This window comes from Leptopilina boulardi, unplaced genomic scaffold (genome assembly GCF_019393585.1).
Source record: "Leptopilina boulardi isolate dan_hultmark-lab unplaced genomic scaffold, ZJU_Lbou_2.1 LbouV2_152, whole genome shotgun sequence".
NCBI lineage: Eukaryota > Metazoa > Arthropoda > Insecta > Hymenoptera > Figitidae > Leptopilina > Leptopilina boulardi.
The window spans coordinates 292,845-310,306 of record NW_026137699.1 but is presented as its reverse complement, the minus strand read 5'-3'; the positions used below and the strand labels follow the sequence as shown (position 1 = coordinate 310,306).

The following is a 17,462-nucleotide window of genomic DNA, read 5'->3' as shown; positions in this document are numbered from 1 at the left end:
ACGTCAAAAACCTTTGCTGTAGCGTCTATGTTGTAATTGAGGCTTTCTTTAAGAGTAAAACATGATATTTTTTTTTTTTTTTTTTTTTTTTTTTTTTTGAAATTTTGAAATTTTTGTGGCCAGTCCTCCCTCCTTAAAACTTCCATTGTCCTCAATGGTTTTTAGATATGGGACGGGTTATTTGATCTGCGTCTCCTCATCGAAATTACTTTGTAGCAAATATATAGGTTTTTAATAACTATTATTGCTAATAATAATAATAGTAGTTTAAAAGCAACGGAAATGTAATCCATTGTCTCAGAGATGGAACCCAGGATTGGAATATTCATCTGTGGAGTGAAATTTTTTTTTTATTAATATCTTGTTTTTGAAATTGTGTCATATAAGGAATTTTAAAATTTTTATCTTTCTAGGGACTTTCAAATATTATAGTTAATTGTAATTAATTATTGTTTATTGTTAGTAGTATTGTTTGATTCGGATTTTTATATAATTCGCTGTGCTAATTTATCGATATAAATATCTTTCGATATATCGATGAGTGATATCTAAAGATTTATTCACTTTTGGTTCTTTTTATGAATTTTGTCCTTATTAATTATCTTTTTATTAATAATTTATTTATTCTGTTGTTAATTAAATTATCTAATTGTTATTAAATAGAGAACTTAATTATTTACTAGCTTATTTGATGAAAGAATTCGAACGATATATCGATCGATATATCGATAGATATATTGAATTAAGTACTAGTAGTGAAGTCGATAATTTAATTAATTAATTGTATTAATAATTGATTATTAATTATATGCTTTTATTATTAGTGTTATTTTATTATTAACAACTTGTAAAATTTTTTTTTTTTTTTTTTTTTAAATTTTTTTTTTTTTTTTTTTTTTTTTTTTTTTTTTTTTTTTTTTAATAAAGAGGAAAGAAGAAGGCGACCTCCAAATCCCCTTCCTTCATTTTCTTTCGTCTTTCTTTTTCTTTCTCTCTTTTTTTTTTTTGATTATATAATTTTTATTGTTTTGAAATTTAATATGGTGATTACATTGTTATATAACTAATTATGATATTTATTGTTATTTGCATATATATATATACATGTATATATCTAATAGTTTATTTTAGTGTTATATGGTATTAAATAATTTATTTATAATAATATAATATTTAGAGATTATGCTAATGATAATTAATATTTTCATGATTTTTTATTTAATTATAATTAGGTATATATGCATATATATGTACATTTGAAAAAATTTTTTTTTTTTTTTTTTTTTTTTTTTTTTTTACTAGTTGCCATTCTTTGTTGTAATTTTAACATTAATTAATCAAAGAAAGCTTCTGGGAAATCCCAGGAATCTTTTTTTTGTTCCGTTTTCGCGGATTCTGGAATCTCCCAGTTTTCTTGTTTTAGAGTAATTGGTTTTCCAGGGATTTCCCAGAATTCATCATTATTTATTAATTTTGTATGAGAGTTTGGGAATAATTTTTTATTCCTGAAGGGACCGTTACATTGTGTTTTAACATGACCTCTTTGATAGCATAGTTCACAGCAGTTAGTCCATTTGAATAATTTGATTTTTAAAATTGAAGTGTCTTCTTGACACATGACATAAGTTTTTCCTTTGGAATTTGGTTCTTTTTCTTCTTCAGAGAAATAATAAGTTCTGTTTAGAAGTTTTAATATTTTACGCGCAGTGGTGTGTTCACCATCTTTTATTTTTCTCATGTTTCTAGTACTTGCTGTGAAAACATTGTTATTAATTAGATCAGTAACTACACATTCTACATCATATCGTCTGTTATTAGGGGGACCTGTTACATGTTTAATTGAATATTTAGGTTTATTAAGGTTGTATTCAGAGGCCAGTTCTTCGAGAATTCCTTTAGGAAATTCTATTTCATCGATGTTTCCCTTTGGGAATATATCAATTAAGATTAATTCTCCTTGTAGGGGAGGTGATGTTAATACCATTTCTGCCATCTAAAAACATAAAATTGTGTTATTATTCTTATTCGTAAGCAAGCTTTAGTTTGTCTATGTGTTTTTGAAATCTTTGACCCTCATTGGTGATTAAAATTGCGGTATGTTTGTCTAAGATATCCACAATTTCGTAAGGTCCGTGATAATATGGCTCGAATTTACTTTTCTTGACTTCCCTTAGGACATAAGCTTTATCTCCTATTTTTCCTAAAAAGGGTTTAAGTTTCCTATCGTAATTTTCTTTTGAATTTAATTTAGATTGAATGAGATTTTTCGCAGCCATGTTTTTTATTTCCGTTAATCTAGATATTAATTCTACTAAATATGAACCGTACGTTTCTAGTTTTTCTTCTGGGGGAAAGGAGCTAGGGGTTCTGGCTGTTTTTCCAAATACTAATTCGAAAGGAGTGAAGTTTGTTGCCTCATGAACGGATGTGTTATAGGCGAACATGCAAAATGGTAGTAGTTTGTCCCAATCGTCATAATTTTTGGAATATTGTTTTAGAAAATCTATAAGGACTATGTGGCTTCTTTCTAAGCTGCCGTTTGTTTGAGGTCTATATCCTGAAGTTGTTACTTGTTGTACTCCAAAGATTTTTGATAATTTTCTCATTAGTTTACTTATGAATCCTCCTCCTTTATCCGTTAGAATTGTTTTAGGGGCTCCGTATTTAGAGAATAATTCTGCAGCTACTGCGTGTGCTATTGTTGTAGTTGAAACATCAGGGATTGCTACTGCCATACAATATTTTGATAAATGATCCTGCATGGTAAGTATGTGACAATTACCGTCAGGCGTTGTAGGAAGTTTTCCTACTGTGTCTAATGAGACTTTGTCAAAAACGTCTAGTGGTGTATCCGTAATTAACATTGGTTCTCTTGTTCTTACGCGTACTAGTTTTTGTTCTTGGCAAGTTGGACATTTTCTAACAAATTCTGTTACTTGGTCTTTGATACCAGGCCAAAAGAATTTTTCACGTATTCTTCGATAAGTTTTTGTGACTCCTTTATGTCCTCCTATTTTGCTATTATGGTATTCCTTGATTATATCTTCGCGAATTTCTTCTTTTGGAATAGTAACCTGACCATAACATACAGTAACCTTTATGTTACTATTTTGGAAAATTGTATTTAATATTTGTATTAATCCTCCTCTCATTAATTCATCTGTTAGATCATTTCTTCTGGAAATTCTCAATTCTTTTGAATTTTCTTGTTGTAAAATGAATTTTAAATTTTGTAGGGCATTGGAAACATCATCTTTTAATAATGGATCAAAGTGATTGTGTTTTATTATTAAGGTATAAATGTTATACTGTCCTCGAGGGGTGATTAATATTTGTCCTTTTTGTGGTTTTTTTAATTTTATTTCTTGTGGATCGATAGCTCCGATATCAATGAGCAATCTTCCGATTGGTGTGATAAATTCACAGTCGGCAGACAGAAAATGAACGTAGTTGCTTCGATAGTAGGTTAAGTTCTCTCTGCAACTAAGTATATTTGATGTTGAACTTTCTAATTTGTTGGCCATAGTATTTGAGATATCTGGAGGAATACTATCAATAGATGTTTTTATTTTCGACTTTGTTGTTTGTTCCTTTACAGACTCATTAATTGTCGATTGATCATCTGTATTTTCTTCTTCTGATGAAGACGTTTCTTCTGGTATTGTTGGATGTGTGAAGGGTGTTGATATTGCGAGAGGTCGATCGAAGCTTAAAGGTGTTATCGATCTCTTTGGTTGATCTACGAAAGTTACATTTTTACCCTTGTTGACATTTTCTGTAGTTTGTTTCTTTTCGGTTTCATTTTCATTTTCAATACTTTGGATCATATCAGTTAATTCTTGTATGTCTTTATGAGCATTTTTCAAAATTTCGTTTAGTTTTTCTGCAAATTCTGAATGATTCCCAGATATATATTCATTTGCTGCTTCGTGAATTTCAGGATCATCATCTCCAACAGAAGCATTACGCCAATCTCTTGGTGGTAATTCTTTTTCCATTAACCAATCTTCATGTCTAGCTATTGATTCATCAAATAGAGCAATTGACTTTTCTAATTCTTTTCCTATTTCCTTCCTTGATATTGGAGTTTGATGGTCTTCTTCTGAAGAACTGTCTTCACTTCCACTTATAGGTGGACTTACTATTTTTACTATTTCTTTATTCGCTGTTATTGGTTCTACAATTAATTCATGATGTTCAAAAGGTGCAATGGGTGGTGCGCTTTTTGGAGCATATGGGTCATAGAGAGGTGTAGGTATAATAAGACTAGGTAAAACGCTAGTGCTCTTTTTACAAATAGGCGGTTTCTCATTTTCATCTGAATCGGAACTTGATGAAGTGTTGTCTATAACCTTGGTTTTTGTAGATCGTGGTTGTGTTTTATTTCGTTGAGAGACACGTTGTCCTATTGTGCTTTTCTCTAATATTTTTGTATCTGTAGCTAATTTCTTGGTGGGTTTAATTATACTTTTAATTTTTGTTGGTTGTCGAAGATTTCTCTTCTTTTGTGTTGAAGTGCTAGCAACTCCTGAACTTGTGGATGGAGCTGTAGGTATTTGAGAATTTTTTGATTGTCTTGTTTGTATTAAAATTCTTGCTTGTTTTCTTGCATTTGATTCCTCTGGTATGGATTCAATAGGATTTCGAGATAAAGCGTCTGCGTTATGATTTAATTTTCCGGGTTTATAATTAAATTCATACTCATAATCTCTTAATCTCAATCTCCATCTAACTAATCGTTGTCCAGGGTCTTTTATTGAATTAATCCACTTTAATGGCTCGTGGTCACTAACTAATATGAACTTTTTACCGTAAATGTAGGGTCTAAAATGATTAACTGCATATAAAACAGCTAAACATTCTTTCTCAGTTGTGGAATAATTTTGTTCAGGCGTGTTTAACACTCGGGAAAGATATGCTATAGGTAGATCTATCCCATCTTTATCTTGACTAAGAACGGCGCCTATTGCAAAATCTGAAGCGTCTGTTGTTATCGTAAATATTTTATCATAATCAGGATATTGTAATATAGGGCTCTTGCATAAATTTGATCTTAATTCTTTAAAACTTTCGTCTTGTTCTGGTCCCCATTCGAACTTTACGTTCTTTTTCAATAAATTTGAAAGTGGTTTTGCTTTTGCTGAAAAGTCTTTTATAAATCTTCTGTAGTAGCCCGCAAGACCAAGAAATTGTTTTACGTTTCTGGGTGTTTTTGGTGTTGGAAAGTGTTCTACTGCTTCTATCTTTTTTGGATTGGGTTTGACACCATCACTACTAATTATGTGTCCTAAATATGCTACTTCTCTACACAGGAATTCGCATTTTTCCGGTTGTAATGTTAAATTAGCTTCTTTTAATCTTTGTAATAATCTTTTTACTTTTGTGCCGTGTTCTTGTAAATTTTCGGCGTGGATTACTATGTCATCTAAGTAAACAAATAATTCTACACCTTGTAGTCCAAGTAATACTTGGTCCATTAATCTTTGAAATGTCGCTGGAGAGTTTTTTAATCCCATAGGCATTCGTACGTATTCGTAATGTCCGTGTACTGTTGAAAAGGCAGTTTTCTGTCTATCGTCTGGATCTAATTCTATTTGATGAAATCCACTTGCTAAATCAAAAACCGAGAAATACTGTGCTTGGCCTAATGAATCGATCACGCTAGTGATATGAGGTAGTGGATAAAAGTCACCTACGGTCTTTTCATTAAGGGCTCTAAAATCAATTACTATTCTCCATTTCTTTTTTCCAGTTCCATCTATTTTCTTAGGTATGATGAGTAGTGGAGAGTTATAAGGTGAAGAAGAAGGCTTTATTGCTCCTTCTGATGTCATTCGGTCTATAACCTTGTCTATTTCTTCTTTTTGAGCTGGAGAGAATCTATATGGTCTAGTATGAATTGGGATTTCATCTATAGTTATAATTTTGTGTTTTACTTTGTTAGTTGGATTTAAAGGTTCGCCTGTTAAGTGAAAACTTTCAGGAAACTCTCTTACTATGTCTTTAACATGTTCTTGTTCTTCAGCATTTAGATGATCTAATCTTAAGTTATTAATTATAGCTGAAATTCTATCTATTGGTTGTTCGTAGTCTTCATCTGAAGATTCTTCGTCTGTTTCTTCTCCTGGTAGTGGATAATATTCAAAAGGAATGAGTTCTTGAGGTGGAATTTCTATTTCTACGTCTTCTAAAGTAGTGTTTATTGCAAAAATATGGCAAAGTCCATTATTATTAGATACTATCCCTTCTCCTATTATTATTCCGTCATCTGTTTTAATTAATGGTAAGTAACCTTCTTTTACTTCGTCATTTGACACTTCTATAGGTATTACTTGTCTTCCCCTGGCTTTGATGGTTAATCCTCTTCTTTTATTTTCCTTATTTTCTACTAAGTTTTCTCTAAATTTGATTGATTCTACATCTTGGAAAAACATGGGGTCAATTGGGTTTGTATGAGTCACAATGGAATTATGCCAAAAAGAAATTTCAGCCTTTTCTTGCCTCAGATACTCTCGGCCTAATATACCATCGGAATGTAAAGGAAAATCAGAAGGGACAACTTGAAAAGTTACAGGTTTTTCATTTACTTTTACTTGGACTGTTCCGAGTGGGGTTTTCCTAGAGTCATAGATTCCTTGACTTCGTCTTCAAATACGGAAAGGTAATTAGTTGAATTTCGCAAAATTTGTTTATATACAATTGTATCTATTTCTTTTTCTGTAAGATAATCTTCTTCTCTTTTTTTTTTTTTTTTTTTTGATTTTGTTCTCAGTGCTGGTCCTTCAGATGTTAAAATCTGTTCCTGTGGTCGAATTTATCCACCAACATATCTGTATGGAAACTGTCTTTGTGGAGAATTATTTGCCGTCAACTCAGAGGATGATTAATTTTTGTGGTTTTTCTCACATACATATTACACAACGCAATATTTACACAATTTACACATTTATATGATATCATTGATGTTAAAATAAAACATTTATATCCTTCTGTACTTCTTGTTTCTCTTATTTGTTTACCCCAAAATATTATAATTAATTCAATTGTAAAACTTTATAATAATTTATTCATAATAGTAATTATTTTGTAATTTTAATTTTTAAAGAAAAAGAAGGAATAAGAAATTTTTATATATTTGAGTTAGAGCATGCGCACTTAGTTTTATTTTGATTCATACATATATACACATACATATATATATACATATACATATATATACATACATCAATCTCTTAATATATCTATATATTAATATATTTTGTTTTGATCAAGATTGAATTTTTTAGTTTTAATTTAATGATTTATAATTTTTATGTTTACTTATAAGTGGTTTTATCAGTTATACGTTATTTAAGGTTAACTAATAATTTCAATCATGATTTATTTTTATTAAGTATAGTTCACTGAATAATATTGTGACTATCTTGAACGGTTCTTATTAGATTGTATTTCTGACGTATAGTATACAGCGCTGAAGTATCGAATGACGGTCGAGTCGATCGATAGTTGCGTCGATATACGGTCTGGACACGTTCGAATGACGTACCAGGTCGGTGCGCGTGAAGCGGTTGGGTTGCTACGGTGCGAACGGGGAGTGAGATAAAGAGTACGCGATACATGGTTTCGAGCGCGAGAGGATCGATGGTTGCGGTCGATATACGGATGACGTCAAAAACCTTTGCTGTAGCGTCTATGTTGTAATTGAGGCTTTCTTTAAGAGTAAAACATGATATTTTTTTTTTTTTTTTTTTTTTTTTTTTTTTGAAATTTTGAAATTTTTGTGGCCAGTCCTCCCTCCTTAAAACTTCCATTGTCCTCAATGGTTTTTAAATATGGGACGGGTTATTTGATCTGCGTCTCCTCATCGAAATTACTTTGTAGCAAATATATAGGTTTTTAATAACTATTATTGCTAATAATAATAATAGTAGTTTAAAAGCAACGGAAATGTAATCCATTGCCTCAGAGATGGAACCCAGGATTGGAATATTCATCTGTGGAGTAAAATTTTTTTTTTATTAATATCTTGTTTTTGAAATTGTGTCATATAGGGAATTTTAAAATTTTTATCTTTCTAGGGACTTTCAAATATTATAGTTAATTGTAATTAATTATTGTTTATTGTTAGTAGTATTGTTTGATTCGGATTTTTATATAATTCGCTGTGCTAATTTATCGATATAAATATCTTTCGATATATCTAAAGATTTATTCACTTTTGGTTCTTTTTATGAATTTTGTCCTTATTAATTATCTTTTTATTAATAATTTATTTATTCTGTTGTTAATTAAATTATCTAATTGTTATTAAATAGAGAACTTAATTATTTACTAGCTTATTTGATGAAAGAATTCGAACGATATATCGATCGATATATCGATAGATATATTGAATTAAGTACTAGTAGTGAAGTCGATAATTTAATTAATTAATTGTATTAATAATTGATTATTAATTATATGCTTTTATTATTAGTGTTATTTTATTATTAACAACTTGTAAAATTTTTTTTTTTTTTTTTTTTTAAATTTTTTTTTTTTTTTTTTTTTTTTTTTTTTTTTTTTTTTTTTAATAAAGAGGAAAGAAGAAGGCGACCTCCAAATCCCCTTCCTTCATTTTCTTTCGTCTTTCTTTTTCTTTCTCTCTTTTTTTTTTTTGATTATATAATTTTTATTGTTTTGAAATTTAATATGGTGATTACATTGTTATATAACTAATTATGATATTTATTGTTATTTGCATATATATATATACATGTATATATCTAATAGTTTATTTTAGTGTTATATGGTATTAAATAATTTATTTATAATAATATAATATTTAGAGATTATGCTAATGATAATTAATATTTTCATGATTTTTTATTTAATTATAATTAGGTATATATGCATATATATGTACATTTGAAAAAATTTTTTTTTTTTTTTTTTTTTTTTTTTTTTTTACTAGTTGCCATTCTTTGTTGTAATTTTAACATTAATTAATCAAAGAAAGCTTCTGGGAAATCCCAGGAATCTTTTTTTTGTTCCGTTTTCGCGGATTCTGGAATCTCCCAGTTTTCTTGTTTTAGAGTAATTGGTTTTCCAGGGATTTCCCAGAATTCATCATTATTTATTAATTTTGTATGAGAGTTTGGGAATAATTTTTTATTCCTGAAGGGACCGTTACATTGTGTTTTAACATGACCTCTTTGATAGCATAGTTCACAGCAGTTAGTCCATTTGAATAATTTGATTTTTAAAATTGAAGTGTCTTCTTGACACATGACATAAGTTTTTCCTTTGGAATTTGGTTCTTTTTCTTCTTCAGAGAAATAATAAGTTCTGTTTAGAAGTTTTAATATTTTACGCGCAGTGGTGTGTTCACCATCTTTTATTTTTCTCATGTTTCTAGTACTTGCTGTGAAAACATTGTTATTAATTAGATCAGTAACTACACATTCTACATCATATCGTCTGTTATTAGGGGGACCTGTTACATGTTTAATTGAATATTTAGGTTTATTAAGGTTGTATTCAGAGGCCAGTTCTTCGAGAATTCCTTTAGGAAATTCTATTTCATCGATGTTTCCCTTTGGGAATATATCAATTAAGATTAATTCTCCTTGTAGGGGAGGTGATGTTAATACCATTTCTGCCATCTAAAAACATAAAATTGTGTTATTATTCTTATTCGTAAGCAAGCTTTAGTTTGTCTATGTGTTTTTGAAATCTTTGACCCTCATTGGTGATTAAAATTGCGGTATGTTTGTCTAAGATATCCACAATTTCGTAAGGTCCGTGATAATATGGCTCGAATTTACTTTTCTTGACTTCCCTTAGGACATAAGCTTTATCTCCTATTTTTCCTAAAAAGGGTTTAAGTTTCCTATCGTAATTTTCTTTTGAATTTAATTTAGATTGAATGAGATTTTTCGCAGCCATGTTTTTTATTTCCGTTAATCTAGATATTAATTCTACTAAATATGAACCGTACGTTTCTAGTTTTTCTTCTGGGGGAAAGGAGCTAGGGGTTCTGGCTGTTTTTCCAAATACTAATTCGAAAGGAGTGAAGTTTGTTGCCTCATGAACGGATGTGTTATAGGCGAACATGCAAAATGGTAGTAGTTTGTCCCAATCGTCATAATTTTTGGAATATTGTTTTAGAAAATCTATAAGGACTATGTGGCTTCTTTCTAAGCTGCCGTTTGTTTGAGGTCTATATCCTGAAGTTGTTACTTGTTGTACTCCAAAGATTTTTGATAATTTTCTCATTAGTTTACTTATGAATCCTCCTCCTTTATCCGTTAGAATTGTTTTAGGGGCTCCGTATTTAGAGAATAATTCTGCAGCTACTGCGTGTGCTATTGTTGTAGTTGAAACATCAGGGATTGCTACTGCCATACAATATTTTGATAAATGATCCTGCATGGTAAGTATGTGACAATTACCGTCAGGCGTTGTAGGAAGTTTTCCTACTGTGTCTAATGAGACTTTGTCAAAAACGTCTAGTGGTGTATCCGTAATTAACATTGGTTCTCTTGTTCTTACGCGTACTAGTTTTTGTTCTTGGCAAGTTGGACATTTTCTAACAAATTCTGTTACTTGGTCTTTGATACCAGGCCAAAAGAATTTTTCACGTATTCTTCGATAAGTTTTTGTGACTCCTTTATGTCCTCCTATTTTGCTATTATGGTATTCCTTGATTATATCTTCGCGAATTTCTTCTTTTGGAATAGTAACCTGACCATAACATACAGTAACCTTTATGTTACTATTTTGGAAAATTGTATTTAATATTTGTATTAATCCTCCTCTCATTAATTCATCTGTTAGATCATTTCTTCTGGAAATTCTCAATTCTTTTGAATTTTCTTGTTGTAAAATGAATTTTAAATTTTGTAGGGCATTGGAAACATCATCTTTTAATAATGGATCAAAGTGATTGTGTTTTATTATTAAGGTATAAATGTTATACTGTCCTCGAGGGGTGATTAATATTTGTCCTTTTTGTGGTTTTTTTAATTTTATTTCTTGTGGATCGATAGCTCCGATATCAATGAGCAATCTTCCGATTGGTGTGATAAATTCACAGTCGGCAGACAGAAAATGAACGTAGTTGCTTCGATAGTAGGTTAAGTTCTCTCTGCAACTAAGTATATTTGATGTTGAACTTTCTAATTTGTTGGCCATAGTATTTGAGATATCTGGAGGAATACTATCAATAGATGTTTTTATTTTCGACTTTGTTGTTTGTTCCTTTACAGACTCATTAATTGTCGATTGATCATCTGTATTTTCTTCTTCTGATGAAGACGTTTCTTCTGGTATTGTTGGATGTGTGAAGGGTGTTGATATTGCGAGAGGTCGATCGAAGCTTAAAGGTGTTATCGATCTCTTTGGTTGATCTACGAAAGTTACATTTTTACCCTTGTTGACATTTTCTGTAGTTTGTTTCTTTTCGGTTTCATTTTCATTTTCAATACTTTGGATCATATCAGTTAATTCTTGTATGTCTTTATGAGCATTTTTCAAAATTTCGTTTAGTTTTTCTGCAAATTCTGAATGATTCCCAGATATATATTCATTTGCTGCTTCGTGAATTTCAGGATCATCATCTCCAACAGAAGCATTACGCCAATCTCTTGGTGGTAATTCTTTTTCCATTAACCAATCTTCATGTCTAGCTATTGATTCATCAAATAGAGCAATTGACTTTTCTAATTCTTTTCCTATTTCCTTCCTTGATATTGGAGTTTGATGGTCTTCTTCTGAAGAACTGTCTTCACTTCCACTTATAGGTGGACTTACTATTTTTACTATTTCTTTATTCGCTGTTATTGGTTCTACAATTAATTCATGATGTTCAAAAGGTGCAATGGGTGGTGCGCTTTTTGGAGCATATGGGTCATAGAGAGGTGTAGGTATAATAAGACTAGGTAAAACGCTAGTGCTCTTTTTACAAATAGGCGGTTTCTCATTTTCATCTGAATCGGAACTTGATGAAGTGTTGTCTATAACCTTGGTTTTTGTAGATCGTGGTTGTGTTTTATTTCGTTGAGAGACACGTTGTCCTATTGTGCTTTTCTCTAATATTTTTGTATCTGTAGCTAATTTCTTGGTGGGTTTAATTATACTTTTAATTTTTGTTGGTTGTCGAAGATTTCTCTTCTTTTGTGTTGAAGTGCTAGCAACTCCTGAACTTGTGGATGGAGCTGTAGGTATTTGAGAATTTTTTGATTGTCTTGTTTGTATTAAAATTCTTGCTTGTTTTCTTGCATTTGATTCCTCTGGTATGGATTCAATAGGATTTCGAGATAAAGCGTCTGCGTTATGATTTAATTTTCCGGGTTTATAATTAAATTCATACTCATAATCTCTTAATCTCAATCTCCATCTAACTAATCGTTGTCCAGGGTCTTTTATTGAATTAATCCACTTTAATGGCTCGTGGTCACTAACTAATATGAACTTTTTACCGTAAATGTAGGGTCTAAAATGATTAACTGCATATAAAACAGCTAAACATTCTTTCTCAGTTGTGGAATAATTTTGTTCAGGCGTGTTTAACACTCGGGAAAGATATGCTATAGGTAGATCTATCCCATCTTTATCTTGACTAAGAACGGCGCCTATTGCAAAATCTGAAGCGTCTGTTGTTATCGTAAATATTTTATCATAATCAGGATATTGTAATATAGGGCTCTTGCATAAATTTGATCTTAATTCTTTAAAACTTTCGTCTTGTTCTGGTCCCCATTCGAACTTTACGTTCTTTTTCAATAAATTTGAAAGTGGTTTTGCTTTTGCTGAAAAGTCTTTTATAAATCTTCTGTAGTAGCCCGCAAGACCAAGAAATTGTTTTACGTTTCTGGGTGTTTTTGGTGTTGGAAAGTGTTCTACTGCTTCTATCTTTTTTGGATTGGGTTTGACACCATCACTACTAATTATGTGTCCTAAATATGCTACTTCTCTACACAGGAATTCGCATTTTTCCGGTTGTAATGTTAAATTAGCTTCTTTTAATCTTTGTAATAATCTTTTTACCTTTGTACCGTGTTCTTGTAAATTTTCGGCGTGGATTACTATGTCATCTAAATAAACAAATAATTCTACACCTTGTAGTCCAAGTAATACTTGGTCCATTAATCTTTGAAATGTCGCTGGAGAGTTTTTTAATCCCATAGGCATTCGTACGTATTCGTAATGTCCGTGTACTGTTGAAAAGGCAGTTTTCTGTCTATCGTCTGGATCTAATTCTATTTGATGAAATCCACTTGCTAAATCAAAAACCGAGAAATACTGTGCTTGGCCTAATGAATCGATCACGCTTGTGATATGAGGTAGTGGATAAAAGTCACCTACGGTCTTTTCATTAAGGGCTCTAAAATCAATAACTATTCTCCATTTCTTTTTTCCAGTTCCATCTATTTTCTTAGGTATGATGAGTAGTGGGGAGTTATAAGGTGAAGAAGAAGGCTTTATTGCTCCTTCTGATGTCATTCGGTCTATAACCTTGTCTATTTCTTCTTTTTGAGCTGGAGAGAATCTATATGGTCTAGTATGAATTGGGATTTCATCTATAGTTATAATTTTGTGTTTTACTTTGTTAGTTGGATTTAAAGGTTCGCCTGTTAAGTGAAAACTTTCAGGAAACTCTCTTACTATGTCTTTAACGTGTTCTTGTTCTTCAGCATTTAGATGATCTAATCTTAAGTTATTAATTATAGCTGAAATTCTATCTATTGGTTGTTCGTAGTCTTCATCTGAAGATTCTTCGTCTGTTTCTTCTCCTGGTAGTGGATAATATTCAAAAGGAATGAGTTCTTGAGGTGGAATTTCTATTTCTACGTCTTCTAAAGTAGTGTTTATTGCAAAAATATGGCAAAGTCCATTATTATTAGATACTATCCCTTCTCCTATTATTATTCCGTCATCTGTTTTAATTAATGGTAAGTAACCTTCTTTTACTTCGTCATTTGACACTTCTATAGGTATTACTTGTCTTCCCCTGGCTTTGATGGTTAATCCTCTTCTTTTATTTTCCTTATTTTCTACTAAGTTTTCTCTAAATTTGATTGATTCTACATCTTGGAAAAACATGGGGTCAATTGGGTTTGTATGAGTCACAATGGAATTATGCCAAAAAGAAATTTCAGCCTTTTCTTGCCTCAGATACTCTCGGCCTAATATACCATCGGAATGTAAAGGAAAATCAGAAGGGACAACTTGAAAAGTTACAGGTTTTTCATTTACTTTTACTTGGACTGTTCCGAGTGTAGGTATTTTTATAGGAGCGATTCCAGTAATTTGTATAGCTTCGTCCATCATTACATTTAATTCGGGTTGTAAAACGTCTAATTTTATTAAATTTACGTCAGCACCAGTGTCTACTAACAAGGAAGCCTTTGATTTCAAGAAATCAGGAGATTTTAAGATTATTACTGGGGATTCTTTGTTGAATCTAGCTTGCATGATTGTTCTTGTTTGCGTAATATCATTACTGTTGCTTGACGCTCTTGTTTTTCTTGACTCGTCGTCGCGTCTGTCCGTCGAGCTTCGTTGGAGTTTAAATTTTTCTCGTTAGTTGGGGCTGGAGAATGAGCGCGTGGGGGCGTTCTAGACCCTCCATATTGGTTATTACTAGGCCCATTCGTCTTTTGAGGAGGTGGATAAAATTGATAAGGATTGTAAGGAATGAAAGGTGGTTGATTAAAATGAGTTGGGTAATAAGGATAGGGTTGATAAAAGCTAGGCATTGGTTGTTGAGCTAGGTTAGGTTGTTTCAAAATGCCAATAGGAGTGGGTGATTGAGAGCGCGAATTTGTTGGTTCTTCAACGGGGTTAAATCGTACTCGTGGACTAGGACTTCTATTCCTAAACTCGTAATTAACATTTTGAGCTCTATTTTCGCTCGGCTGCTGATACCGTGAAACATGATATGTATTATTATATTGATTGCCTTGATGTTGATGTCTAATCTCATATTGTAATGCAGCCTCAAAAGCAGCATCAATAGTTTTTGTATTACGTGCTTCTATTAAACTAGAAATAGCGTCTGGAAGACCTCCAATAAATGCTTCTAGAGCGCAATCAGTTAAAGGTTCTAGCATATTTACTGCTTTGTCCCTACCATACTTTTCTATTAGAGCAGCTTTTGCTCCCGTTACTAAAAGACTTAGTCTATCATAAAATTCGCTTACATTTTCACTTCGAGCCATACGAATAGTGGATATCTCTTGGAGATACCATGTATAAGATTTTTTCGGGGCATATCTTTGTTTTAAATGTTGAATGAGTTGGTCAAGGTTTTCAAAATTTTTGCCATAAGTGCTATCTCGAGCAGCACCTTTTAATTTTGATAATATAAGTTTGATATATTGTTTTTCACAACTAATAGGAATAGTAGTGTCTCCAATAGTTATATCTTCAATAAAATCACGCACAGACATGTTTTTACCATCATAAAAAGGAATATGCATAGTTCCCTGTTGTAAGGCAAAACACTCTGCCATAGTAGTAATCATGGGGTCGGTTGTGTCGTTATCTTCAGACATTTTGCTTATTTGATTACCAATTTTCATAAAATTACTTAGAATTCGTTAATAATGTCGAAATTAAACGGCAAACCTAAAACACCAGTTATATCTGTGAATCCGGTATATTTAATGGTGTGAAATTCAAGAACGGAGTGATTAATGCAAATATCAGTTTGTCCTGAAGTTTTAATTGTACCTTCTCGAAATGAATGAATTATGGAATAATCTACACCAAAATATGGAATTAATTCTTTTTGTTTAATTAAATTTATAGGTAATGAAGGATCAATGATGAATTTTGCTTCAAATTCTTTAAAGAATTTTGATTTTAATAAGATAAGAGGATATAATTCGTTATATCTTTCTATGAAATAAAAATATGAACTCATGAGGGGTTCTGCTGTGACAATTGCTTAAAGGCTTAAGCCTTCTAGTTACTTTAATGTAATTGTTTCCCCGCCGTGAGTGTCTGACTTGACTCGGCGCGAACTACTGTGGGCTCTCTACGTTAAATCAAGATACAGTAGTTCGTGGTAATTGCAAGCAAGTAAAAAGGAAACTCGCGCAAATTTCAAATTATTTTATTCAATTAAAATTTAGCATAACCACAAAAACGCAATAAGAACAATTAATGTTGCAATTGAAACACCTATATAGACAAAATACATTGTCTAATAAGACCTTTGCAACAACCTTAATTAATTATTCTATTTACTAATGATTTAGAATTTTTTTTGTTATGAGAGAACAGTATTGTTTTTTATTAATTTAAACAGAGACTTTTATTTAAACAGATTGTTTTAGATTAAATGATTTATTGAGATGAACAATTACTTTAGATAATTGTGCAATGGAAAGTAGAATAATAGGAAGATTATTTAGTTTGATTAATTTTGTATTAATAATCTACTAGTTAAACAATAGAATAGTTTTTAATTAATAAAATGAAATGATCTATGTGTTTTCATAATATATGTGTTTTTCGTAGACTAAATGTCTGACGTTGCTTAGATCGTGCCACTGTGGCCTCGCTATGTAAAGTCAAGATACAGTAGTTTAAGTAATTGCATGCGAGTAAAAAGGAAACTCGCGCGGAATTTAAACTATATTTCTCTTAGAACTTGCAAGTTTTTGAATTTTAATGTTTAAATTACTTTTATGTGATTTATTTAAAACTTGTTTCCAATTAAAATTTTCTTAATTCTTCAAATTTATATCGTTCGATTTGACTTATATACCAATCTATGTTAACATTAATGTCAGAAATATAAAATACTAAACTTTTTATTAGTTTACTACCAACTATTCCTGAAATTGATGAACTTAATCCGGTTTTTATAATGTTGAATTTGAATTCTTCGCATAAAATAGGAATAATGATACTTTCGGAATTATAATTCTTGGATTGAATAAAAGGAACTAATATACTGCCTTCTATTAAATTGAAATCTATAGTAGGATCGAAAAGAAAGTCACCTGATCTATTTTGCAAATAATCAGAATAAATTGTTACTATGTTATTTTTGTAATTGAAAGATAACATGTAAGCGGTATAAAATCAATCAAAATAAAATGTTGTAATGTATTGTGAATGATAATTATTATTTAAAGTGAATTTTTAAACTATTATTTTTCATAAAATAATCGCGTCGATCCAATAATTTTTTATTCTAAGTGTTGTTAATTAATTAACTTGCACCACGTGAATGGAAAGAAAGAGTGTCTCGTAGAACTCCGGACTGCGAGGAGAAACAACAATTCTAAGTGTTAATGTTAACAACTTGCACAATAACCGAGTACAATTCGATCTGCAATTGCCGATTAGAGAAAGAGATAAAATTTCTTTTGGATTAAGATGTTAATTAGATTATTAATTGATAACAGTAAGAAATTAATTTCAAAAGGGTGTCAGTGAGTTAGGAATACTTTGTAAAATTATTT

General features: G+C 30.9%; 1 protein-coding gene across 1 annotated transcript; it reads right to left on the bottom strand.

Moving 5' to 3' along the window:
• Positions 1-1,265: 1,265 nt before the first annotated feature.
• On the bottom strand, positions 1,266-6,616 carry LOC127276776 (uncharacterized). The gene has a single exon (XM_051297421.1). It carries the CDS (start codon positions 6,432-6,434, stop codon positions 2,022-2,024), a length of 4,413 nt encoding a protein of 1,470 aa, XP_051153378.1. The 5' UTR covers positions 6,435-6,616; the 3' UTR covers positions 1,266-2,021.
• Between the last annotated feature and the right edge of the window lie 10,846 nt (positions 6,617-17,462).